Below are 27,881 nucleotides of genomic sequence, written 5' to 3'. Positions count from 1 at the left end.
GCTTCTGGAAATCCTAAAAGCAGTTCTGGAAACCAGACTCAGACAGGGAGTGATATCCGCTATTCTAGTGAGTATTCTTACTTAACTGTATGGCTTTTGAGTTTTAGCTGGTCAGTTTTGCTTTTGATGAGTGATTGGCACAGCAGACAAATTAAACTGGCATTTTTATTTGTAGCCTTACTGGACTTAAGCCCTATCACAAACCACTTAAATGCTGGTTACAAAACTCCTCTCAAAGAAAAACAGAGCTTGATAAGTTGATACCACTCTCACTGTAGAGCAGCACAGGACTGATTCAGAGTGGTAAAATTGAAAAAAAAAAAAAAGAAAAAAGAGAGAAGAAGAGTCATCCCCTGTGAGAGAAGACACAAGGGAACATACAAAAAAGTTGCTCATATACATGTTGTACATATTATATGAGCGTGTTGTTGTGAATGTACGATACGCATATACTATTCCTATCGTCATGGGAGGGAAGGTCCAGGAGGCAGTCTTCTGCAGACCCTTTAAGCACTTGATATCTGTGTGATGCATGCTACTTAATCTTTCATTTTAATATTATGCATCTCTGGGGCAAGAGTGTTGCTGCAGATTTGCTCTTTCCTACCCAGCATACTGACTAAGCAAAATATGTTTGATGTTTTCCCCCTGTAAACGGTCTCCCTCTAGTTCCATAGATGCACAGACACATCTATATGAATATTAAACATTAATTGCATTGAGAGCCATTGAATGCAGCCTCCCCCTGACACAGGGCTTAGGCCAGCAGGTGGAACAGTGCCTGATAAGTTTGAATGTGGCCGGTTGCTGCCAGAGAAAAGATAAAAAGGGAGAAGCTGGGTTTATATGTTTCCCTGGGAAAGCTCTTCTTCATTACATAATTCTTTCTTTTTTTTTTTTTTGCTTCTTGGCTGGGAAACACCTGTCAGGAAATGGCAGATGGTGGGAAATAATAAAAGGAAAGAAATGTCCTCATTTTAAAAGGAGATCTTGCATTTTCTATCCCAGGTTGTAAGTGCTGTGGGGAATGTTACTGAATTATGTAATTCCTTGGTGTCTTTCTGGGTGCACAATGCTAAAAGCAAAACAATCACTTCAGTTGCTGAATTTCAGACAGGTCTCTCTCTCTCTTTTTTTTTTTTTTTTTTTTTTTTTTTTTTCCTTGAAAAAGAGGAAAAAATAAATTGCATGTTCAAAAAATTTGTTTCTGGAACACGACTTTCTCACAAAACCTTTGGAGGCCATCAGCATTGGGGTTGAATGACGAGTGTTTTCCTCAAAATTAGGATGGGCCCAGTGGAGCAGGTGCTGAAACTTTGTTCTTTTACTGAAAAATGGGTGAAAGCAGTTCCACAGGGCAGCATGAGTGTCAGGGAAGGGGTAAGGGTGGGAGAAGGAAGATGCTTCAGTCTTCCCTCCCCAGAGAGTCCAAGCCTGAGGCTCAGTGGTTGCAGGAAGAGTAACAGGAGCAGCAGGTTACCCTGCTCCAGAGAAATGGGTAATGTTTGGTGAAATGGAGCTGGAGGTGCCTCTCAGTGTGTGTAAGTGCCTATACACAGAGGCAGTGTAAGTCAGAGGCAGCAGCCAAAATTGTTCTCCCTCTTTTGCAGATGTTATCTTGCCAATTGTCATCACCCTGATAGTCATTACCCTCTCTGTCTTCTCACTGGTGGCTTTGTACAAGATGTGCCAGAAGAAAACTCCAGGTATTTGGTTTGCTTTCTCTGCAGGGGATGGGGGGGGAAATCAATGTGCTTTTCATTATTAAAAGATCTCTTTTAGATTACCTTAACCATCACTGTTGTGGCAGTCTGGTGGGAAAGCCTTTTGTATTTTGAAGTGTTTTGCCTAATGTGGGAAACTAACACTTCATTTTCAAAATCAGTAGGAAGAGCAGAGTGAGCAAAAATGATTTTTGGAGAACATATAATGCTGTAAAGCCTTTTGTTCATGATTTTGCAGCTACAAAGAGCTAACAAACACCTGTGCTAACACAATCAATCAGATAGAAATAGACAGTGAAAACTAAATTTGAAGATGTTCAACAAAATCCCTTTATGTATTTTATCTTTCTTCTAGACACAGGCAAAGAAATATCAATGTTTTCTTTTGGGATATACCTGATACATACACACACACACACATGCACATGACACATGAGTAAAATTTTCCAGTTACAGTATAATGTGCAGGGAACAAAATCCCTGAGCAAACAGTATTTGCAGAAATAGTCATTTTGACAGAGCAGCTAAAGTCAGTATCTCTTTCTTTGTTGTCCATTAAATACTTAAAATAATGGGTTATAGTTCCATCAGAGTCCATTTGACGAATATTTCAGGGCTGCCCAGGCAGGCCACAGGTAAGTGTAAATCTCCATTAAGTGAAAACCCAGATCTGAATCCAGACTGTGGTTTTTCTGTCCCTGTGAGCTGGTGTGAGTTAGGAGACCTGTGCAGAGCTGTGAAATCACCCGGCCTTGGAAATACAAAATCACAACAGGGTATTGAAACTGTAAACCAAGACAAACAGTGTGTCACAACCAATTTAGCCAATGACATGGCAAAACAGACCCAGATAAACAGAGGAAGGTATGATCCTTACTTAGGAAATTACTGAATATTCAGAGTCGGGAGAGAAAGATGTGAGATGGAGAACATTTCCTTACCAGCCTCCCCTCTGTGCAAATGTCATCAGGCACTGTATTAGCAAATTCATTTTGAAGATAGAGTAGATACCTGTGGTGCTTCCTGTAGGATTTGCCCAGACCCATCCAGTGCACTTCCCCTGCAGATGGAAAGCCCTGTACTTGGTGCCATGGAGTTGGTGCCGTGTCTCTGATGTAACCCCCGGCCCCTTGTATCTGCCCACACTTGCACGTAAGCATAAAATACATTCAGCATATGATTCATTTTGGAGACAAACCTGTTCCTCATCGATGGGGATGACAAACTCTGTTCTCGGATGTCGTGCCAGGTTGTACCCCACAGGGGGTACGGCCTCAGGAACACCCTTGTTCCCTCAGTCCCCTCACCCCGTATCTTTTAGCTCAGTTGTTGTGTACTCAAGAACCATCGCATGCTCATGTCCTCTGTGCCAGCTACCCAGGGATTTGGGAGCTGCAGGGAAAAAAACGTGCTTCTGTTGTGCTCTTGGGCAAGTCCTCTGTCATTCTCCCTGGTTTCCAGAAGCATCAGTAGGAGCAGCATCAGTTCACTTCCATAGATGACCAGAAAAATAACAATTACTATTCAAGCTGATTGATTGTGTGAATGAACTGAATCAGGGGGATGGGGAGCAAAAGAATTCGGTTGTTAGGAACAATGCATCTAGCTTGGTCAGCATACCAGAGCAGGAAGAAGAAGATAAGAGACTGCTGATAAAACCAGGGGGAGTCTCAGACAGGCATCCTGCTTCATCCCAAAACTAGCTCAAACCAGTCCCAAAGCTTAAACCCAGGCCAAAGGTATAAAAGAGCATGCGCAGGAGAGAAAGGTGAAAAGTTCAGACGAGGAAGACTCCCCTGACTTCGTCACAAGACCCCCGAGAGACCCCTACCACAACCACCAGACAACACTGCGCAAGCGCAATGCGGATGTAAATGACTTTTGAGTTCATTATAATACGAAGCGAGGCTGGGCGGGGCTAGGTGATGAATATGTATGAGTTTGTTAGGAAACTTAATGAATATGGAACTTGTAACCCGATAAATACCGAGCTGAAAACAGCTGTAGGCACGCATGATTTTGGAGGAGCGATCCCCCATGCGTCCCAGCGCTGGAATAAAACATACCTACTTTACTACTTTTTCTAGTAGTGGAGTCCTTTCCTGCCTTTCATTTGGCGAGCCAGGCAGGAGAGACTCTGCCCGGCTGCAGGATCGGCTGAGGAGCGGACATCCTATGCGCGCCCCAGGCCTTTCCTGGCGGATCTCCTCCCCTCAGCTCGCTCACTGCAGCGGACAGACAACGACCTGCTAAAGCTGCAGACAAACGGTATGTTTTGCATTTAAGGTGCCTGTAAGTCGTACGCGTGGCCAGGGCTGCTGGTAAGCCGTGAGGAGACGTCCCACGCGCAGCGTAGTCCCTGTGAGGGAAAAGGTGGGGCCGGCAAGGGGCAATCACCGACCAATAGAGCGGCCGCTAGCAATCCTGGGGGCGGATTGGGTGATTCCAAGGGGGGGTCCCGGTGGAACTTGTTACTGTGTTGGAAAAATACAAGCGGGATCCTGAAACTATTACAAGCGAGTGTCACGAACATTTTGCTACTAGTAGCTGGTTTGAATGTTGTTTATATGTTTGTGCAGACATTGGTTGTTGTGGGATTGCTTTTTATGGGTGTGGATGTGTATTCGGTCGTGCAGATGTGTATTCGGTCGTGCAGATGTGTATCAGGTCGCTTATTCGTTTGTAAAACAGGAAGCTTGCGTGTTGCCGTGTGATATTTGAGAGTGTGATATTGAGACATTTGTTTGGAAGAGTGCTTGTTCGTTGAATTTGGAATCTTGACTGGAAGAACCTCTGCAGGAATATTAGTGGCTTTTGATTGAGAACAACCAGCAGCAGAGAATTTAAAGTTTGAAAGAGTACAAGAAATAGCTTGCTCTTGTGGATGTATCAGAACCTTTTTCAACGGGAGGGCAGCAAGTTGCATGGATATTAATGCAGTGTAAAGTTTGTATTTTGAGCCTGAGATTTTAAAGATTGTGTGTGGGAAGTCGCATTTGGTGCCTGAGGTTTGGGAGGTTCGGGAAGAAAATTGGGAAAGAATTGTGAGAAAGTGTGAAGAAAGATTTGGGTGGAAACGAGATAATGCTAGGGGACAAAACTCTCTCCATTCATGTGTCCTATCTGCTCGAGTGATAGAGAGGACTCCCTGCTTGGTGTGTGGGTGTAAGTTCAGTGTAGATCTTGTGGAAGTCGGAGAAAGGAGAAAAAAAAAAAAAAAAAAGAAAAAAAAAAAAAAAAAAAAAAAGGAAGATTTCAAGCAGCCTTGGCAAAAGGCATAGGATACAGGTGACCCGAAGGGGGTGGCACAGTATTTGAGTAAGCTCAAATAGGATGGGAACCAGACAAAGTAAGGAAATCCCCAGAGCAAGCCCGCTCGGCTGTATTCTAGCCCATTGGAAGGAGATAGTAGGAGCTGGAGGCACAGAAAATAAAAAAACCCTTATAAAATATTATACCCAGTGGTGGCCACTGTATAAATTAGAAAATAAAGCTAAATGGCCATCTAACGGAACTTTAGATTATAATACTTTGCTTCAGCTAGTGCTGTTTTTGAGGCGGGAAGGTAAATGGGAAGAAGTTTCCTACGCTGATGCATTTTTCTCTCTCCGAAAACACCCTGAATGGCAGAGACACTGTGGAATCAAACCCCCCAGTGATCCTATGGTGTTAGCTCTGGAAAAAGAAAATAAAAAGGGCCAAAGAAGAATTAAGCGCTGCTGCTCGTCGTGCAGCATAGGCCAGAGATGCACAAGGTCAGACAAAGTCTATCAAACAGCAGCTCAGGGACAAGATGATGATGAATTAACCGATTTGCTTAAGCCTCCCCTTAGGAGACAGGAAGAGGATGCGGACTCGGAAGGAACACCAGCGCCAACCCCCTCTCCCCCGGGCAGTCCTGTCTCGTCCCGAACCAGGAAACAGGTACTGATGGCACCCCTGAGAGAGGCGGTGGCACCTGATGGGGATACAATGTTGATTAGAGTACCTTTCTCTACTGCTGACCTAGATGCATGGTATAATATTGCCAAAAATTACCGAAATGATCCAGCAAGTACTGCTGAGCGCTTGCGACTTATAATTAAACAGCATAATCCAGATTGGGCTGATATACAATTATTATTGGGTGGACTAACAGAGACAGAAAGACAGTTAGTTTTGAAAACAGCTCGAGACTTGGCAGAGGACTATTACAAAACGCAACAATTAGATGTAAAAGATTACTTCCCACTCCAGGAACCACACTGGAATCCGAATAGAACAGCTGAATTAAAGAAATTAAAAAGTTATCAAGAATGGATAGCAAAAGGGGTGGAAAGGGCTATTCCCAAGACCCTAAACTGGTCAGCTTTGTACGCAATAAGACAGGGTCCTTCCGAGTCACCATCCGAATTCCTGGATCGTCTGAGGGATGCAATGCGCCGTAACACATCGCTGGATCCTGGGACCGAGGTAGGGGTACAACAGCTGGTATCTTTGTTTATAGGGCAATCCACAGGAGATATCAGACGTAAATTACAGAAACTTCAGGGGCCAGAAGGGAGGAATTTAGAAACTCTATTAGATGCAGCTTGGAGGGTATTCAGTAATCGAGAAGAAAGCTACAAGCAAGGGATGAGGAGATTAGTAGCAGTAGTAGAAGAAGGGAATAGAGGAAAACTTAGACAAGGACCCCCCAGACGAGGACCTCCCAGACAGGGCCCACCCCCGCTAGGTAGAGACCAATGCGCGATTTGTGGAAGGTCCGGCCATTGGAAAAATGAGTGCCCAGAAAGAAGACAAGAAGACTGCCAGAACAGAGGAAACCGAGGAAGGGGGAGGGTGGTTGCACATGTGAAAGAAGACTGAAGAGGACCGGGGGATTCCACCCTAGCGGATCCACTGGTTATAATGAAGCTAGGGGACAAGGAAAAAGAAATAGAATTTTTGGTGGATACGGGGGCAGCATATTCAGTTTTAAATAAAGCTTTGATGCCTGTGGAGGATGACTATATTGTGGTACACGGAGCAACTGGCCAATCTGAAAAAGCTTATTTTTGTAAGCCATTGAAATATAAAATTGGGAAACAATGGGGTATTCACAAGTTTCTATATTTACCCAATTCTCCAAAAGCACTCTTGGGAAGAGACTTATTAGAACAATTACAAGCAACCATTATTTTTAGGAATGGGGAAGTTATTCTGGAGGTAAATGACCAACAGTACATAGAGATACTGAGCCTAATATTAACAACCAAAGGCCCTGTGGAGGAAATCAGGGAAGAGATAATAAGCCAGGTGTTCCCAGGAGTCTGGGCCACAGATGTACCTGGGAGAGCCAAAAATGCAACCCCAATACAGATCAAACTCAAAGAAGGGAAACAACCAGTTAGAATTAAACAGTATCCCCTTAAAAGGGAAGACAGGGAAGGAATTGGCCCAATAATTGAAAAATTCTTACAGTTGGGATTGTTAAAAGAGTGCCAATCTGATTTTAATACTCCTATCCTGCCTGTCCGTAAACCCGATGGATCTTACCGGGTGGTCCAGGATTTACGGGCTGTTAATAAGATAACTGAGGATCTCTATCCTGTGGTGGCAAACCCTTACACTCTGTTAACATGCTTAACACCAGAACTAACCTGGTTTACTGTTTTAGATCTAAAGGATGCCTTCTTTTGCCTCCCTCTCCATGAAGCCAGCCAGAAAATTTTTGCATTCGAATGGGAAAGCCCTAAGAGTGGACGCAAAACCCAGCTCACATGGACGGTGTTGCCTCAGGGATTTAAGAACAGTCCCACCTTGTTTGGAGAACAGCTCACAAAAGACATAGAGTCCTGGGAAGCCCCACCAGGAGAAGGGAAGCTATTGCAGTACGTGGATGATCTCCTAATAGCTACCCGAACAGAGGAAGCTTGCACAGCCTGGACGGTAAGCCTCTTAAACTTCTTGGGACTCCAAGGGTACAGGGTATCCAAGAAAAAGGCTCAGGTGGTGAAACGGAAAGTGATCTATCTGGGCTATGAAGTCAGTGCTGGGCAACGAACTTTGGGGCAAGATCGCAAAGAAGCGATATGCCAAACCCCAAAGCCCCAGACAGCGAAAGAGTTACGGACTTTTCTGGGGATGACGGGGTGGTGCAGATTGTGGATTTACAATTACGGGCTGCTCGTGAAACCATTATATGAACTCATTACAAAGGAAAGCAGAGATCTCCAGTGGACAAAGGAGGCCACGCGGGCCTTCAGCCAGCTAAAGAATGCCCTCATGTCAGCTCCAGCTCTAGGACTCCCAGACGTGAGTAAGCCATTCTTTCTATTTTCCCATGAGAAGCAAGGGATCGCCCTGGGAATACTAGCACAGGACCTGGGCCCATACCGACGGGCAGTTGCTTATTTCTCTAAGCAGCTAGATGCAGCAGCCAAAGGATGGCCTGGGTGCCTCAGAGCTGTTGCAGCAGTCGTGCTAAACATCCAAGAAGCACGCAAGTTCACCTTGGGTCAGAGAATGACTGTACTGGTATCCCACACGGTGTCTGCGGTGCTGGAAGTGAAAGGTGGGCACTGGCTCTCCCCACAAAGGTTCCTGAAATATCAAGCCATCATGGTGGAACAAGATGATGTAGAAATAGTGGTAACTAACATTGTCAATCCAGCTTCCTTTCTCAGTGGAAATCAAGGAGAACCAGTACGCCATGATTGCCTGGAGACCATGGAAGCCACCTACTCCAGCCGCCCGGATCTGAAGGATACCCCTTTAGACAACGCAGAGACCTGGTTTACTGATGGGAGCAGCTACATCATCAGTGGAAAGCGACATGCTGGGCATGCAGTTACCACCTGCCAGGAGGTGATAGAATCCGGACCTCTGCCAACAAACACCTCTGCGCAGAAGGCTGAAATAATCGCCCTAACCCGTGCCTTAGAGATGGCAAAAGGAAAGAAAATAAACATCTATGCAGACTCAAGGTATGCGTTTGGAGTTGTACACGCACACGGGGCCATTTGGAAAGAAAGAGGACTGTTAAATTCGCATGGAAAGAACATCAAACATGCAGAAGAAATAATGCGGCTGTTGGAAGCAGTCCAGCTACCTGAGAAAGTAGCAATCATGCACATAAGGGCACATCAAAAGGTGAGCTCAGAATTGGAAGAAGGAAATGAACTGGCGGACAGAGAGGCAAAAGAAGCAGCAAAAGGTGAAGTAACAACAACTGGGGCCTTGATCCCAGATGGACAACTTTCCCTAGAGGGTAAGCCAACATATAATAAAAAAGACAAGAAATTGATTAAAGATGAAAAGGGAACATTTAATCAAGAGGGATGGGCTATCACTGCAGGGGAAAAAGTAGTTGTTCCCTCTCATTTGCTATGGGCCGTAGTTAGAGAGGAACACCAGAAAACACACTGGGGAACAAATGCCTTATATAATTACTTAATTGAGAAAATTATCGCCAGAAACTTATACGAAACTGTTATGCAAGTAACCCGACAGTGCAACCTTTGCCTCCAGACTAATCCCAAAAATACCCCTAAACCAAAATTAGGCCAAATTGGGAGAGGCCATGGGCCAGGACAGCAGTGGCAGATTGATTTCACAGAACTTCCAAGAAAAGGGGGGTATCGATATTTGTTAGTGCTAACAGATACTTTTTCAGGATGGCCAGAAGCTTTTCCTACTAGGACCGCTAAGGCTCGAGAAGTAACCAAGGTGTTACTACAAGAAATAATACCGCGCTTCGGAGTTCCAGCCACAATGTCCTCAGATAGGGGACCACATTTTATTTCAAGGGTGGTACAACAAACTAGCCGACATTTAGGCATAGATTGGGAACTCCACACTCCATACCATCCCCAGTCGAGTGGCCAAGTAGAGAAAATGAACCATATGATTAAGCAGCAAATTGTGAGATTAGGGCAAGAAGCTAACCTACCCTGGCCCCAATCTCTCCCACTTGCATTGTTACGAATTCGGACCAAGCCCAGGATTAAGGAGAAGCTAAGTCCCTTTGAAATACTTTATAGGAGACCATATGGGGTACAGAAAGGAATATCTACGCAAACAGAGGAAGAAACGCTAACCACCTACATGATTGCTTTAGATAAACAGCTTAGAGAAATTGGAAAACATGTGGCTGGAACTCGAAGTCGAGGCCTAGACGGTCCTGTACATGGCATTCAGCCTGGAGATTATGTATATGTTAAGTCTCTTACAGAAAAGACTCTGGAACCACAGTGGGAAGGACCATTCCAGGTGCTCCTCACCACTTACACCGTGATTAAGATCAGAGAACAGAGTGCCTGGATTCACCATACCCGAGTAAAGAAGGCTCCAGAGACCCCTTGGAAAGTGACCCCTGGGGATGAACTGAAATTGAAGTTTACTCGAACAAAATGAAAATGTTAGGGTGGCACGCAAGTATAACCCAGAAAATTGTTTTTCTCACAGTTATAATTGTAACCATCAGCCAGGAAATTATTCCTAGGGGAGAAGACATATGGTCTCAAGCCTTTATGCGGGTTACTGGACTCATGGGGAAATATTCTGATTTAAAAAATTTAAACCTGTTGACTGTAGTCATACACGGAAACCAAGTGTATACAAAGCAAGAGTGGGAAAAACAAAGAACTTGGCAGCTCCAGGGGACTGTAGGAGAAAAAATCAAGATTGGATGCCGAATGATTAACGGGACTACTCACAGAAAAGCAACCCAAATCAGTGTCTCAACTACTTCTACAGACAAACACCGTGAAATCTGTAGTTACGCAAGTGAAGCAGACTGTTGGTATAATTTTACATTAGTACAGACTGTTGAAGTGGTTTGTCTTTGGGGCCAAGGCAGTAATGGACTCTCATTCAAATTCCAGATAAATGCCATGGCTAGGCCCACTATGACCTACTCTGGCAATCAGATCCAAACCCAGGTCACACCACTTAAATCTGAGCCAAAGGTTTATGAGATTGGCCCTTATGTAGTAAGGAACACAGGCCAACAATTACTGCTGTTTAACCCAGAATGGTCTCTTAAGCGTGTAGAACTACTAATGCAAATTAACATTTCTGAAATCCAACCAGCCTGCTCCCCTTTAATTCAAACATCCCTTGAAGGGTGGACAGCCTGGCTGCAGAAGCAAACCCCCCTCAAGAGCAGAATGCGGAGAGACCTGAGTGGCATGCTAGGAACAGGGCTGGGAGTTATAAATGGAATTGATTCAGAGATACTGATGAATAAACTGGCCACGGCAACCAGTGACCTGACCAAATTAAAACAGCCCCTACAATCTTCCCTATTAGCATTAGGAAACAGCCAGTGGCAAGTCTCAAAAATACTCCCAGACCTTGCAAAAATCAGCAACCTGGATCACGAACTGATATTAAACACGCTTGGCACAGCTCAGGACAATGTCTCATTAGCCTTTAGCTGCATACAGGCTCAATTATGGATGCAGTCCACAGCTTCCTTAATCATAAGAGAGGGTAATGAAGGTGTATTTCCTATTGAGATCCGAGAGGCTGTTTGGAACAATGCTACTAAATTAGAAAGAAAACTCCAATCCTGGTGGACCTTGGTAAATTTCACCTATAGCCCAATGACTAACATAGCTACTGCCTTTGTGCTTACGATATGGAATGCCACAGTTTATGTAATTCATCCTATTGTCGCATTGGGATTAAACCATAAAGGGACAGTTTTCTACCCCTCTGAACATAGAGTATGGGCTCGGATGGTAAGAGAAAAATGGCAAACAGTGAATTTAGAATCTTGTATTACACGGGAACAACAAGGATTTATCTGTGAAAGTAATACACTTGATGCCAGAGACATATGTCTTGATACAGAACAAGGCATATGTCACTTTGAGATCCACCCAGACACTTCACCGAAAACTGTACTCGTATATGTTGGGCAAGGCTGTGTGTGCTTAAGAACTACCTGCACTTCAATGATGATAGATGACAATGTTATAAATGTAACTGCCAGGAATCACTCTAATTTTTGTATTTGTAATTTTGCCATGATTGTTGGGTGTGATTTTTTGTATTTAGCACCAGTCGTATCTCATCAATTAATAAGGTCTAACTATACCGTTTACCATAAATTGCTACCCACACCTATTGGGATGGACCTAACATTAGTAAAGCAATTAGTAAAACATCAGGACCTCATGGAGATTTTGAAAGAAATCCAAAGAAACGGGGAAAAGACCTTAGTCACTGTCCATTATGACACACAAGAAATCAGCAGAATTTTGCAAAGAGTGAGACAAGACGCAAGTCATAACTGGTGGGACTCACTTTTCGGGTGGTCACCTACCGCAACGGGTATCCTAAATACGTTATGTCACCCCATAATTGTCTTATTAACCTTGGTTAGCACCTGTCTCGCGCTGTCTATCGCGTTACTTATTTGGAACTATAGAGTACTAAAAAGACTATCAGTTCTAACTACTTTGTCAAACGCACACGGGAAAACATTAAGAGATGCCTACCAAAAAATTCATTAGAAAAAGAATTTAAGTATTAGTAAAAGAATTTACTAACTCTTTAGAAAAGGGGGGACTGAATCAGGGGGATGGGGAGCAAAAGAATTCGGTTGTTAGGAACAATGCATCTAGCTTGGTCAGCATACCAGAGCAGGAAGAAGAAGATAAGAGACTGCTGATAAAACCAGGGGGAGTCTCAGACAGGCATCCTGCTTCATCCCAAAACTAGCTCAAACCAGTCCCAAAGCTTAAACCCAGGCCAAAGGTATAAAAGAGCATGCGCAGGAGAGAAAGGTGAAAAGTTCAGACGAGGAAGACTCCCCTGACTTCGTCGCAAGACCCCCGAGAGACCCCTACCACAACCACCAGACAACACTGCGCAAGCGCAATGCGGATGTAAATGACTTTTGAGTTCATTATAATACGAAGCGAGGCTGGGCGGGGCTAGGTGATGAATATGTATGAGTTTGTTAGGAAACATAATGAATATGGAACTTGTAACCCAATAAATACCGAGCTGAAAACAGCTGTAGGCACGCATGATTTTGGAGGAGCGATCCCCCATGCGTCCCAGCGCTGGAATAAAACACACCTACTTTACTACTTTTTCTAGTAGTGGAGTCCTTTCCTGCCTTTCAGAACTTAATGCAATACTGCAAAATTAGAACTGAGCCTTGTGCCAGCAGCTGCAATAGTCATGTCTAAATGTCTGGGGTTTGAGTTCCAGCAGTCAAAATGGTATTAACTTTTTTTCTTCTTCCAGAGAGACAAGAGAACGGTGCTGAACAGTAAGTTGAATCCTTTTGATTGCTTTGAGATCTATCACAGGGCACTTGTAAATGTAGCAGATTTTGCATAGGATCTTCTTTCATCTTTCTCTGTTTAAACATAATAATCAGTTGCCAGCCCAAAGAGAAATATCCTGTTGAAAGTGCTGCACTTGCAGTTATTGTAGACCTGTATGCATGATAAGCAGCTGTTTCAGCATGGGTAGAAATGTGGTGACTCTCAACTGTTTTGCAAGTGGTCATTTTGAAATGGATAAACAGCTTATACTGTGCCACAGGACTCATTGGCCCAGTCTTTTTCTTTTTTTTTCCACTTTTTGCCCCATTGATCCTTCCCCTCTCCCCCCACATCTTTTCCCACTCCCCTTCTTTTGTTCATGTTTTCTTTCTTTTTATTGTGTTTCCTTTTTATTGTGGGTTATTTTTATATTTACTTATTTATATTTATATTTCTTTTGGTCCCCATTATATCATGTTCCTCTGTCCCATCTTGTTTCCACTAGACCATTTGCGTAGGCTCAGTTGAAATAGTAGCGGCATAAGGAGTGTGAGGAGAGGGAAACTGAGAAAGATCCATTAGAAGATACGTGCTAAAGGCCATTGAGCTTGGCAGTGGCCACTTCTATGACCAAAAGCAACATTTGGGCTGCTGATTTACTTGGTAGCCTTGACTCCCTGGGCATCTGAAGTGGTCCTTCTTTGCAATTCAATATGTCTAAAGGGCTTGCATTGACAGAAAAAGTATGACTCCTTTTCCCCAGATGTATCTCCTCTGTGAAGTCCTAGATTAAGCCTGGAGTCATTAAACGTGATTTATTACATATTGTAAGAGAAAGGTATTTTCAGAGATACTGTTATATGGTGTTTTCCACCACCAAGATTTCCACTTCATGACCCCATGCAAAGCCTTTTTTAAGCCTGCCAGTGTAGACTGGAGTAGATGCTGCCTCCTTGGGACCATCATTTTAGAGTTTTGTTTGGCTGACCAACATGTGTGCTGTCTGTCTGCTTAAATGTTTTCTGACTTCAACAGGGCCCAGTCAGACAAAGAAGGAGTCAAACTTCTTTCTGTGAAGACAACTTCTTCTGAGACTGGTGAGTGTTGCCTTTGTGTGTATGTCTGTTTCCCTGTCTGAGCTCAGAGAAGAGCAGTTTTTGGGATGTCATTTCTTATAGCAAGCCCATGTTCACTTCCTGTCAGGTCAAAGTCGCTGCAAACAATTCCTCTATAGTGCAAATGCCCAGACTGGGAGCCTGTAGAGCTGCAGTTCAGCTGTTCTGTGTGTGCTGTCAGTACTTGGGAATGAGAAGTAGGACTGGTTTAGGAAAATATTTTTTAAAATCATTGATGGTAAGCGATCTAGCGAGGCATGTTCAGGAGTAACAGTGATCACAGTATTTATCAGCTAGATCTGGCTGTAAAAGGAGGTTTGAGGACTGGTAATATCAAAATCACAGAATGTTCTGAGCTGGAAGGGACCCTCAGGTGAATTTAAGTGAATGGCCCACATGAAGATCAAACCCATAACCTTGATGTGGTTATTACCATGCTCCAACCAACTAAGCTAATATCCCAGGGATCAAAAGGTTTGGAGTCAGTGCTGTATGTAATCAGGGTTCTGTTGGAGTTGGTGTCAGTCAGTGTACAGTGACTGAGCCCTGTACTCAGTCACCCCTTGCATTCAAAATCCTACTCTCATTGCAAATCCCTCTGTCCTGTGCTTCAGGTTCTTACAAAATAAGTGATATAAAGCCTAAAGGAGCAAAGGTTATTCATAACATGCACAAAAGAAAGCAAAGTCTCAAAGGAAAGAGATGGATGGAGTAATAAATTCTGCAAAAAAATGGAGTAGCACAAAATAAGACTGAGGCAGAACAAAATTCTGACTAATCAATCAAAATCCCTAAATCTCTCATGGTAGAGCTAGCCATGGTGATACTTCACACCTTCACCCAATGCTTTCTCAGTCATGTAGGTCCCCCCTCATCTGCAGAAGTCTTTCCATCGCTTACTTCCTACTTTTTAGGTATAAAGCTCTTTTTTTGTCTTTAAGCTTTTTGGCCATCTGTTTCTCCTACTGACATTTCTGAGGTTGACCAATCGCTGCTTTCTCCTTTTGTCCAAATCCTTGGGAAGTCCTCTGAAATACAGCACTTGATCTGAACTATCCTCTGCTTGCTGGAGAGGCACAATTTAGACTCTCCAGCCTTCTCTGCAACTCCCAGAACTTTTCATGCAGTCTAAAACACCTACAGGGCATCTCTGGCAGCCGTTGCAACAAATCAGAGTCGGGCAAGGTCCCTCCCCATGGCCTCATGACACAGAGCTAGGGGTAGAGTGGCACAGGAAGGGCCTGCTCCACCACAGGACACATAATTCTGCCCCACTGTTGGGTTTTTTTGTTTGTTTGCTTGTTTTTTAAACTGAATTAAGTTAGAAACTAATTAATGGACATTTTTTGATTGATTCTGCCCTCATGCCATTTCAGAAATAAAGTGACTTCATTGACAGTAGCAGAAATGTTTGTGGCTTACAGCAGGGTAAACGAGAAAAGACACAGGCTCACTTTTTTTTTCCCCAGATGAGCTCTGGTGCTTGTTAATCAGCTACTGGCTCACGGATTATCTGAGCATCTTCCATCCAGAGGATGCTTGATATTCCTTTATACTGAAGTATGATTTGTGCATGCTATAATTAGAAGGTTTGAGTCATAACCACTTAGAAGACAAGATTCTTGCCCTCTTCTCATTAATACAATTCATATTTAAACTAGCTGCCATTTTCTCTTGAATTCTTACATCATCATATGTTTCAAAATTAAACATGCTTTCACAGAAATTGAAGTCCTGCTTTGCCCAGGTTTTTAGACCCACTTACTTCTTAAATTAAAAGCACTCTGGCAGAGGGGTCTCTTTCTTCCAGAAATATCTGTCACTCATACAGGTATTTCAAATATGTTAGGATGCCTCCCCATTGGAATCAGATTTACTTGCTTCGTTAAAAGCTCAGGCATAAAGGCAAATATTTCTTATAGTACAGACACAAGAACTGTCTGACTCATGGGCCTTCTCACAGCTACTGACAACAATTGCCCTGCATAAAACTTCTTTGCCTGTGTTCTTTCCTTGGTCCAGCTGTTTAAAAAGTGTGTGTTGTGGCTGTCTCTGCACATACCAGCAAAACTACAAGGAGCTGTGAGTAGAAAGACCTAAAAAGCAGATCTAAAGAAAGATCTAAAGAGCAGCCTAAACTTTACAGGCAGGGCTACATCATCCTCTCACTATCAATAGGCAGCTCCTCCCTAAGGTCAAGCATATATACAGTGCAATTCTGCTTTGATATGTATTCAAATTAAGCTTTATTAGAAGTATACATTGGGGGTTTTTTTTCATTTTTGCTTTTTATTCCAAACAGAAGACTTTGAGATTATATAATTTTGTAAAATATATACAGGACAAATACGGACCTACAAACTGTTCAAGCTAGCAACTTAGAAGGACCCTGTGTCAGTGTTGTGCATAGATCTTGATCAAAGGTTATGGTGAGTTTAATCTTGCCTTATTTTATCTGTCTAAAAACTATGCCAGCTGCACATAGTTGAAAGAGATGTATGTGTCCAGAGGGCTGTTTATCCCATCTGCCTTGAGCTGGAACGGGCTGACCTGTGGCAGTCCATGGACTACTGAAGGATCCTATTTCAGGACTTCTAAAATTAGGTTCTGAATATGAAATGAAAGGAAAAGGAAAGACTCCATTTTCAGAGACACAGCTGAATTCAAGAGTATTATTTCAAATACCTACAATTAATGTGAAAAGAGTACAGGAAAAGAATGGTTTTCAATTAAGCCTGGACTTATGTAATGTTTTTAATGGTATTACACTAGGTAAAATGGAGCTTTAATATTCTCATTTTTTATAAGTCTTCTTAGAAAGATGGAATTGCTAATGGCTTTGAGCTCTAAGGCACAACTGGTGTAGAATTGATGTAAAGTAAAAAAACCTGAAAACTAAACTAGACTCAGTAAATTTTTCATGCATGTTTGTCAGTGAACTGCAACACCTGATGCAAGATAAGTGCCTCTTCTTGCATCTAACTTGAAAACTCGTCTTGGATAAAAATGCTCAGGATGCTGAATCGTCTCAGAAGTTTTACACTAAAGTACAAATGCAGGACTTATGGCAGCCATTTCATGTTGGCTGTACAGGCAAATTTAGGGTGACTCTCCCTAGGGAGAATAAATGGTCTTCTACAATACAGCATTCTAGAAAATCTACCTGCAAAAATATTTATTTGAGATTCAACATAGCCCACAGAACTGCACATTTTGCTTGTCAGTGACAGTTATATTTCCTGAGAATATAAGATGAAGGGTTTTAATTGATGACTAAGAGATCAATACCATCAGGCATGAGGTTAAAGTATTGCCTGTCTTGAAAACAGACCTAACTTTTTCTGTAAGGGTTCTTGTGTATTACACTGAGAAACAGCAAGGGTATTGATCACCTTTTTAGGACTGATGAAAAACATCAAGGAATGAAAATTGTTCAGTTACAGAAAGGATAGTAAATAGAAAATTGGGTAAGGCTACTCCATACAGGTGTATGATGCGTGATAGAAGTATTGATACCTGAGTAATGACTTGACAATTTTGTTTTATGGCCCTTGCCTGGAATAACTATTCTAGAGCAGGTAAAATGTATGAAAGGCCTTTTAATGGAAGCACACCAGTTCAATATTCAATGTAAAGTCTTGTAGGGATGTGCAGGTGACATAATATTTCCGGCATGGGTATAATCTTGGCACCTAAGCATAAGCTGATCCAATAAAGCGTGATTTATGACCAGACTGAGCTGTTTTGAGGTGAAAGGGTAGGATATGACTTACTTGGCTTGTAGGGGTATTGCCTGTTCTGCACTGAGTTTGCTGAAAGGCACCTGAGGCTGGAGAAGGGTCTGTGGTACTTGTCTGCATTAGGGCTTCCAAGGATACCCATTGTGGACAAAAATGAAAATTCAAGTGTTGCTACTAAACAGAGATGAGAAAATGTACCAGGCAAAGATGGATATTTGGGAGACACTTAACCTGGTCCATTTGAAACCCCTTTAACCTATTGCAATCATGCTGGGGAAAGAGACCGTTTAATACCTAGAGGTGCTCTGAGATGGCAGTGCAGTGCACGATAGCATGAACCGAGGAAGCAGAAAAACTTGCATTCTCCATACGCTCCACATCTCTTCCAAAAGCTGCTGCTGTTCAACAGGAATGATGGCCTTAGAGCTGTTATCTGCTGCTTCAACTGAATGTACCTCAAGACAACCCACTGTGGTGCTAGGGCTTGGACATGGAAAATCCTGTGATGTTCTGAAACAATGTGGTGGGATGACATTGTCTTTGTCACTGCTTTCCACAACCCTCCAAATGCTGAGACTAATTGTTCTGCCTCACTCATCAAACCACAGATGTGGTTTTGGAACAATGGGACAAATCAGGAGCTGGTGCAGACCTTGTTTCCTGTTATGTTGAGTACATCTAAGCACAGACCGTGACATTTAAGAAGGTAAGAAATCTTTGGTGCTTACCTCATTATGGACCCAACCAAGGGAAATTTACCCCTGTGAGGGGGTATAGTTCCATAGTGGGCCATGAGGTTTCTCAACATGCATTGGGACTTTGACCTCTTTTTCTTTATATCTAGGATCCAGATGTCTTTAGGAGCAGAAGAATCTGACCCCCTAGATGAGACACTCTGTCAATGGAAATTCCCTTCCCTCTTCCAATTACTTGCAAGATAAGCAGTGTAGGTCAGTGAAGAGCAGTCTGCTGGCATGCTGCATGCTTAGGAACAGTAAGAGTGGGTGTTCCTGCTAATGTAGGATATGATACTGATTTTTTCTGTTTCCTATTCTGAGATGTAGTTTCAGGGTCTTATGTTTTTCCCCCTGCAGGTAGAACACCTAGATGCCGCTTTGTAGGAAAGGTTCGCCTTGCAACAGAGAAAGATGTCAAGTACCTCCCTCCCTTTCCTTTTCTTTCTCACTTTCTGATACTCTATTTTTTTAACCTTGTATTGTATAATAGCCTGAAGTTGTGTTTCTTTCTTCACAGAAACTGTGGAATAAACTTTCTTAGCTCCTTACAGCTTGTGGTTGGACTCTGTTTGTGTTTACTCTCACCACCAAGTTCTGACTGCACACACTTCCAGCTGAAACTTTTGGACAAAACCATAGTCAAAAACATAGTCAAACTGTAGTCAAAACAGCATATGCTTCCTGCTGTATTTCTAATTTGACTTGTGAGCTGTGCATATTTTCAAGGGTTTTTAAAGCAGTCTTAGATTCAGACTGCTGAGGGTCAGGTGATGTTTTCCCCTGTGAAGCATTTGCTGACTTTACAGCCTGCAGTTTTCTGAGATGCTCCTCATGAGGGAGCCACCTCCCACTCTTTGCTGCCCATTCGGCAGCAATTGCCTTCCTGTCCTTCACCTGAACTTTTCCACACACCCTCTCTCTGCCATGGTGAATTTTTCAGATCCTTCTGTCGTGCTAGCCATAGCGAGGAGCAGTTTGCAGGGAAATGGTGAAGTGTGTGGCAGGGGAGCTGCAGTACATTGCAGGTGCTGGACCCACTGGCCCACATCAAACCTAGCTACTGGTTCCCAGTTAATGCTGTTCTCCAGCATCTGTAATACACCCCTCTTTCTTTTATTTCAGCGTGGTAAAAACAGACATTTTTTTCCCCTGTGTCTGCAGAGGTAGTTTTATACTTTTATAAAAGATAGGCTTCTGCAATCAGATTTTATGGAAAGCTTGCTTTAATTCTTTGCTCCAAACCTGAGTGCCACTTACCAGCAATTTCTCAGCAGCAGATATTACAGTGAAATAACAGCACAATTAATTTCTTTCTTACAGACAATGTAATTTGAGATGCGGTACAACCTATTTTTTATGTGAAAGACTGTTTTTACATCCTTTTTCTTCCAGCTTTCCCAATAATGTCAGAGGGCTTTACCCAGGTCAAAGGCTTTCTGTACTCATAGTACTCAGTCTGTACTCTCTTTTATGTCATGATGTTCTGCAGTGTGTGTGTATTCTGAATACTATATTCAGATTCTGAATCAAATGTGGAGGGGCAGGGGAAGAGGGCCAGTTGTAGTGAGATTAATCCAATATCCTTCCACAATGGTGAGACAAAGAAATGTTTGTTTCAGAGCTTCAAAACTGACCTTATTGTAATCTGTAATTTCAGTTGATTGTACCCATTACTTATTCAGGTACATGGGCATCAGGATGCAACATTAATAGTTAGAAATGGATATATTTGTGAGGGAAAAATCAAAACAAATACTGCACAAGTGAAATTTTAATTAGGAATAAAACCCTGCATTTTCACTGCAGCACTATTTCTTTCCTGGCTATCTTTCAGCTTGGAACAGCCCTCAGTATCCATGTACTCAGTCTACCTTCCATGAACTCAAAACAAGTACGTTGAAGGATGAGGATTTATGAGTACAAAAGTTGTTTTTTTTTTCTTTTATGTCTTCCTTATCTTTATCCTTTTGAACCACGGCCTTGTTTTAGAGGAGAATGCGTGCAGGGTGTATCGGATCAGGCCCAGTGCTTACGCTGCCAATTTCTTTGGGTGGATCAGTGACCAAGGCTCTAGCAGAAGTGTTCAAAGGGTAGCCACATGGAGGCTGTGTGTATGAAAGACCTGTGCTGTATTGTAGTGGTTGCTGCAGCACTGACTCCTTTAGTACTGAGGCTAAGAAACCATCATCTGAGCCAGCTGTACCTGCTCGGACCTTGGATCTATGTAGCCTCAAATCCTGTCACTGAGGGTGGATCACATGAGGTGTGAAAGGAAGCGTGACAAACAGGAAAGGACTCCAATAGCCTGTCCTCCACCATAGTCTTTCAGCAGTCCGTGGCTTGGAGACATCCTGAATCAGACTTTGTATCCTTGGTGTTTCCCAGATTTCAGTGGCTATTAATTCCACAAATTTGTCTGGTTTGCTGTGATATCTGCAGCCTCCTGCAGCAATGAACCTGATAGTTTGACTAGAGATCTGTCTGTTATATGACAGTAATAGTTAGAGACCTCATGATGCCTATGTCTTTGTTTTTGCAATCCAATTTCAGACAAAAATCAACAAACAGATGCAACACTGGAGTATGAGAGGGAGAATAAAAGGGGTAATGTGAGGCTTTGCATGTCAGCTAAAACTTCCACATCAGTATCTGACTTCATTTTCCAAATATTCTGCCTAAGGCCTCTTTCTCAAACTGTGCATCATTTCTTTCAGTTTTTGTAGAAGTGCGTGATATATGTGAGGTTGGCTTCTCACTGCCCTCTGCCAACCTATCTGAGCCCACAACTCCTCCTCCATCAGGAGAGGTGTCACAAGGCAGGACCACAGGTAAAGGGGGTCACGTAGCACTTGCAGCTGTGCAGTTGGTAGCACTTTAAATGCACCAAATACTTTCTTCCAGTTCCCTTCATCTCCCATTTTTCTGAGGCTGCACACTTACTTTTCAAGGTGGACAAATGTACAGTGAATTTTCAACCCATTATCAGAAAGTTATTGCCATACTATCCATCAAATTGGATCAGAATATCAGAACAGCAACCAATACCTTTATTCAAGATGCTGAATACCTATATAGTGAGCAGCTGACAGTTCAGGTTTCTCCTGATACCTTCCATCTCCTGCTGCACAAAACTAGAGTTTGTGTATCATCTTTCTCTAAATGCATAATTCAGAATAAATAAAATCCCAGTTTTTCACTGACGATGTTGTGCAGCAATTTTGCTCTTGTTGGTATATTTTGTGGAACTGCACCCTTTCTCTTTCAATGATGGCCTCAAGTTGCACCAAGGTAGTTTAGATTAGATATTAGGGAAAAATTCTTCACAAAAAGGGATGTTGTTGAAACAGGCTGTCTAGGGCAGTGACAGAGTCATCATTCCTGGAAGTGTTCAAAAATGTGTAGATGTGGCACTTGAGGACATGGTTTAGTGGTGAACATGGTGATGTTGCTGGGTTGATGGTTGGACTTGATCTTAAAGGTCTTTTCCAAACTTAACAATTCTATGATTCTGTGACAGCCTTCAAAGGATCCAGGTAATCTATCTGGACTGGTTGAGCACCTCCAGTGCACCCTCTATTTTCTCAGTCACCAAAAACTTCAGTATGAAATAATTTCTTCAATCTATTAAAATGCCATCTGTTCTAACAAGCTACTGAACACAAGTATTTAGTTTTCATTTCCTTTCTGGGAAGCAAGGTTTAACCCATTTGTTTTGGTGGGTGATGGTTTGGGGGCAAGTTTGGGTTTTTTTCAGTCTTGGAACCTGTTTGTGTCAGTTAAGGCTGTTTTGAGATCAATATAAATGTCTTCTTACTTGCACCTAGTCTGAATGTTCTTCTTGGTTTGCTCTTTGAGTTGCATCTGGATATTTAGCAGAACATCAAACTGCTGAACCATTGAACTCCCAAACTGATCTGGACACGTCTCTGTGCAGTCTCCGGGCATACTGCAGCCCTGTATCTAAATCCATCCATTACCCTTTTATCTCTTGAACAGAGAGCATCTGTGACCACTTCTTCTCCAGTGTATAATCATTGTCTCATCGTCACTGAATTGTTGGCTGGCACTAATGATCACAGACCTTAGGACAAAAATATCTTCAGGCATATTTGCAACCATGGAGCAGCCATAACTTGGTTTCGTTTCACAAGTCTTGCAGGCTCCTGCCCTCTTGGATGTGCAAAGCAACATAGAGCATCCCTGCCTGCATCCATTCCTCACCAGACATTGATATTATAGGGGGACACTGTTCACTGTTCCAGGGATAAAGTGTGTAGCACCAGGAAATCTGGATAGGGCGTGAGTGTCTGTGTGCTGCAGTCTCAGGGTGTGCAGAAAGGCAGAGTCACCCTCCCTGGCCTGGCTACCGCTGTGGGCAGGTACCACTCAAACACTCTGCCTTCTGCAGCCAACGCTGCTTGCCCATTTCATACTCTGATCCAAGGTCTAGTGGCATAAATGGGATGTAATCAGGGAGCTACGTTGACTCTGGAGCCTGCCCTTAGACATGTTATTCTCCTGGGGTGCTTCCATGTGAATCTGTCTGCAGAAAAAACAGCTGAGAGTGGAATTGATAGAAAAGTACTGATATTTATTACCACTATTGAGTATCTTCTGCATGGTAATATATTTCACAATTAATTTCTCCATCGCCTTCTTTTTTAAATAGTTTTGCCAACTTCTCTCTTTCATTCTCTATTTAATCTTCTATTTCTACATATTAAGCAAGGAAAGTAGAGACATGCAGAAGGGGAAAAGAACTAAAAAAGAAATGAGCGTTCTTGAAAATATCATTCCTTTGTTAGTATAAAACTGTGCAATATTTGAACTGGTTCACTTTATTTTAGCTTTTCAAAACAAGATTTTTATCTAACAAAAAATATGCCTTGTTAAGATGTTTCAGTTTTTTTCCTAGAAGAAACCTGTGATTCCCTTTTCTCTACCTGAAATGTGACATGATCAGAACTTCTGAAGCTCTATCTTAGCAACACTTCAAAATTACTTTAAAATATTTTTTTCCAAAATTGAACCCTTGGGAAGTGAACACAATTCCAGCACATTATTGTTGAACAGTTTTTAGCAGATACCAAGTCTTGTACTCATCTCCAAAAAGCTGGACTAAATTAAAGAGCCTTTTTTGCTGTGAAGAAAAGCTGTTGGAAAACTATTGATAAGTCTTTTCCATTCTCTTCAGGAGTGCAACTATTTAATTTGGCTGCTAATCATTTAAATGCCTAATCAGTGAATTTTTCTATAATCCTAACTTGTATTACAATTTGCAACCCCAGGCCCTTGATCATTTGTAGCTTTTTAACACATATTCACTTCTCCTGGAATGTAATACATCACTTCCTTGCCTCTCATGTGTGCATGAGGAATTAAATTGTCTCCTGCAGGTGAGCAGGGAGGCAGAAGGCAGTTTCCTGGAGGCATTTGGGTTTTCCCACCCTCATGCCTATCTCCATGTGGCTCTGGACAGTCTGTGAATGCCACTCCCTGTTCATCTCCATGTACAAATCTCTGACACAAAGTAATTCCACTGCCATTCCTGAGTCATGCCCTTGGAAACGGGACATCTGTAAACACGTCCTCATCTGGATTCTTATTTGCCTGCCTGTAACTGCTGGTAGTGCCTCTGCTTCTCCAGGGAAGGAGGATTGAGAACTGTGTGAAGTTCTTAAATATTCATCCTTCTGCTTTGGAGGAACTGAGCTGATGTCAGTGTTACTGGCAAAAATTAATTTTATAGTTCTATCTTCTTATTTTTATAGTTCAATGTTCTAATCATAGCTATAAATTAATTAAAGTCTTATTCCTCTTCAACCTTGGAAAATACATTGTGGTAGTAACCCACCATTTTTGAGCAAATCACAGGGGAGATAATCGATAAACTAGGAAGAGTACTAAAAATCTATCGTGTGAACAATTTTTGGCATTAAGTAAATCTGACAAGGAGACTGGCTGGTTTGTACAGTGGTCAGTGATGTGTTCCTGCTAGACTCATTGGTCCTTTTGTCTTTCCATGTTTATCTGATGCAAATATATTTTCTGTTTCTTAGGAGAGCACTCATCTCATGGGAAGAATAAAACTCGGCAACTCTTCACATCTCAGCAATAAATATGTAAGTTCATAGCCTTTGTTTTCCATCCCATAACATTAGTGATTGTCAGTCCCTTTAATACTTTTTAGTCTCAGTATTGTGCCACATAACTAAAAAAAAGGGTTAAAAATGCAAACCAAAAAGAGCAATGACTTAAGTTGGCAGCAGCCTCAAGGAAAAATGTCTTAAAGAAAGCTCAGCTTGAGCACACCATCGTGACCAGATTCACAGGCAAACTGAAGAAGCTTCCAGCTCCAGAGACAGACCTATATAGGCAAGAGCATGTGACTTTAACTGTTCAGCATTTCCTGGATGTAAATCCCTGAGTGAATTTTCTTTCTGTTTGTGTGAGAAAGAATAGATTTTTAAAGGCAGATACCTATTAAAAAAAAATATTTGGTACCCAGAAATTTTTTGCTCCTTTTTTTTTCCATGAAAAATCTGAATCTTTTTCACTTCATGAAAAAAGCCAGCACTTTGATTGAGGTAGTTTATTACCTCTTGAAATCCTTGGTGGTTAACATACACAGCAAGTGCTGGATGCTATTTTTATGTGTGAGAGGGCAGAGACCATCAGAGCACCTCTGAAACCCAGGTTTTGATGTGGGCACTGCATTGTCCTTCATGTATGAAGCTTTCTCAGGCACCACAATATCCACTTCCCATGGAGCTGCTTCTCTCGCTTGTGGAGAGCTGTGGTCCTTTGCTGAGGGAGAAGGAAGCAGCTGTGGGAAGGGTCCTATGTGACCAGGGTAGAGCAGGAGGTAGGGGAGAAGGATGCTCTGAGGAGCTGGGTGTCCCAGCATGTGTGGGATGGACCCAACAGAGGCTCTGGCAAAGCCCAGCCTCCCACCAGCACTGTAGGATGAAGCCCCTCTAGAATGGGTCCCATCACCCTCCACTGAGAAATACCTGGCTGATCAGAGATGTGAGGAACATCTTTGATGGTTTTGACCTATTCTCATTTCCTCTAGCATGCAGAGACCGAGCTTTCCTGATGCCAATAAAAAGGACAAAATTACCTCCTTTGTTCCTTGAATTAGAGCAGCAGAACGCAGTTTTGCCTACATTATTGAAAACCCAGAGGTGGTTCAGTATGTGTGGATGCAAGACAATGGCCTGGACAATGAATTTAATCCTTATTGTCTAACCCATATTGGATTTATTCTGTGTCTTCCATTTTAGCTTGCTCTTATGTTCCTGAACAACCTTACCTGGAATAATAATCCTGAGATACTCTTGTCATTTCAGATGTGAAGCAGCCTGTTTTATCACGATATCCAGGAACATCCCACCAAAGTTGCATTTCAATGGGAAATGTGGAGCAGCTGAAGCTTTTTACCATCAGGGCACTTGTGTTAATGGCCAGGTTTTGACTTCTAAATCTCAAGCATCTCCTTTCCCTTCTGGAAAGACATGTAATTTTTTGATGGCTTAATTACTGGTATATCATATATATTTATTATTTTCACATATAGTAAAAGCAGGGAAACAGGTTGAAGAGAATGTAAAAAGAAGAAGGGTGAAGATAATGTAAAAATTAGGTGATGTTTGCATAGTAGCTACTAAAAATGTTTTCTGCACACAGAGGAAGGAATATGTCAGTATACTTTGTTGAACTTATGGTAGCTAGGGATCTTTTAATTGTATGTAGCAGAATACAAACAGGGCCTGACCCTTGAAACAGGACTGGGCAAACAGCCACTATGAAAATTAATTCAGTGTTTTCCATGAGACTCCTCACTGTAGCACATGCTTTGCTTGTCACAAATGTTTACAGGGTGGGATGCCCGGCTGAGATGCTGAAGTGTGTGCTTGTTTTCTGTGAAGGGAGGAATATACCTTGCACTGAGGCTCTTTTAAATTCTGTAAATTACTGAATATAATCCTTGTAATGTAGCAGGCAATAGTTGGTTTTCACCTGTTCCTTGGCTAATTGCATTATGTGTGCTACAAATATGACTCCCATATAGCCTGGGGCACACAGTGGGAATCAGCAAGGGAAGCAATTTCACAGATGAACCTTCGTCCCTGTGTTCTGAGTAATGCATTGGATTCCTGTGGGTTATTGAATAACTCTGGAAGTTTAGAGAGTGTTTCAAGTGCTAATTACAGTAGCTCTTAATTTGTACAGAGCTGGCAGTTCCAAAATATCAAGTAGTGCTTCTATCTGCATGTACCCTACCTTTCTAGAACTATAAATGTTTGAAAGTTATATTACTGTGAGCATCTGCTCAGTCTCAATCCACTGACTGGTAGCATTCCAAGAATTACTTTTTTTTAAATTGAAAATTGAAAGAAGACAACTGTTGGTCTAAGTGTAGGACCACGATCCAGGATGATCATCTAAGTTTTGTTACCTATTGATGCAACACTTTTGAGGAACTTCTCTCTCCAATTTCCTTCTCTGAAATATTAAAACTTGCCCAGCATTATGGTAAGAGACTGAGCAGATTTATTAGTTCATGTCTATAGACAAATCTGAAAAGTGTTTTTTTCCCTGTGCTTGGCCATTGCTCTTACTTCCACTTTGTTGGATCTGACAATCTTCTGTCTTAGTGGCACCATGGAAGACTTTTGATGAAGCTTGATCAAAGATGGGGAACAAACAAGTGTCCATGCTTCAGCTGAACTTACGTGGTTCATTCAGGTATTCCTGGATCACTTGTGTTCTTCAGGAGCAGAGGAGTCTTGGATGCCTACTTTGGAAAGGTCAGGCCATCTGAAATATGCTAGTTGGCATCTACAACTATTCTGGTTCCTGATTGATGAAGTTTCCTTCAAAAAAAAAGCAGTCACTGTGGATTTTCATGTTGATTAAAAACCCAAGATATTTTGTGGTATGTTGTACAGTGAAAGGACAGTAGAAAAAAGCAGAGAAAGATTGTGAAATACCTGTTTGTGTTTTTGTGCAAAATACTTTCAGAAAATACCATGTTGCGTCAAGAAAAAAAAAATGTACTGCCTATTAAAATGTATTATCTTTATTAAGTAGCTATCCTTTTCTGTTTGCAGAAATGTAATCTGTTACCCGTGTCTAGCACAACTATTGTCCATTACTCCACATTCCTGTATCACAGAATGAGCTGGACCCTTTCTGACAAGCCTGGAGAGCAGGCATTAGATATTCTGGGCATGGTGGTGGCAGGAGCGCCATGAAACCTTGCAGAAGGCATGCTGGAGGTGGCAAGTGGAAACTCCTCCTCATTACAATC

The 27,881-nt window shown here is 42.3% G+C and overlaps 2 protein-coding genes across 6 annotated transcripts; both read left to right on the top strand.

The window, feature by feature from the left end:
• On the top strand, positions 1–27,657 carry LOC138109553 (endomucin-like). Of its 5 annotated transcripts, XR_011150563.1 has the most exons (7): positions 1,372–1,498; positions 1,611–1,706; positions 12,951–12,975; positions 14,009–14,070; positions 18,437–18,534; positions 18,673–18,778; positions 18,923–19,113. XR_011150563.1 is itself a non-coding variant. In XM_069013166.1 (6 exons), exons 1-5 carry the CDS (start codon positions 1,495–1,497, stop codon positions 24,681–24,683), a joined length of 246 nt encoding a protein of 81 aa, XP_068869267.1. In that variant the 5' UTR covers positions 1,376–1,494; the 3' UTR covers positions 24,684–24,687; positions 25,918–27,657. The 5 variants fall into 5 exon arrangements, 2 of the variants coding, with proteins under 2 accessions (XP_068869266.1, XP_068869267.1); XR_011150564.1 differs by lacking the exons at positions 1,372–1,498; positions 18,437–18,534; positions 18,673–18,778; positions 18,923–19,113 and adding exons at positions 1–67; positions 24,625–24,687; positions 25,918–27,657; XR_011150565.1 differs by lacking the exons at positions 1,372–1,498; positions 18,437–18,534 and adding an exon at positions 1–67.
• LOC138109220 (uncharacterized) lies at positions 10,059–12,208 on the top strand. Its single transcript, XM_069012297.1, has one exon. It carries the CDS (start codon positions 10,097–10,099, stop codon positions 12,206–12,208), a length of 2,112 nt encoding a protein of 703 aa, XP_068868398.1. The 5' UTR covers positions 10,059–10,096.
• Positions 27,658–27,881: the final 224 nt, after the last annotated feature.

The sequence above is a fragment of the Aphelocoma coerulescens genome, chromosome 4, assembly GCF_041296385.1.
Source record: "Aphelocoma coerulescens isolate FSJ_1873_10779 chromosome 4, UR_Acoe_1.0, whole genome shotgun sequence".
Lineage (NCBI taxonomy): Eukaryota > Metazoa > Chordata > Aves > Passeriformes > Corvidae > Aphelocoma > Aphelocoma coerulescens.
This window is presented reverse-complemented; position numbering and strand designations above follow the sequence as displayed.

What these genes read in the sequence shown, in the direction of transcription:
- LOC138109553 (XM_069013165.1), top strand. An exon ending in CAAGAGAACGGTGCTGAACA is followed by an intron (nt 12,976 to 14,008) that starts GTAAGTTGAATC and finishes TGACTTCAACAG; the next exon opens with GGCCCAGTCAGACAAAGAAG. An exon ending in GACAACTTCTTCTGAGACTG is followed by an intron (nt 14,071 to 15,029) that starts GTGAGTGTTGCC and finishes TTTGTCTTTAAG; the next exon opens with CTTTTTGGCCATCTGTTTCT.
- LOC138109220 (XM_069012297.1), top strand. Translation starts at nt 10,097, where the DNA reads ATGAAAATGTTAGGGTGGCACGCAAGTATAACCCAGAAAATTGTTTTT.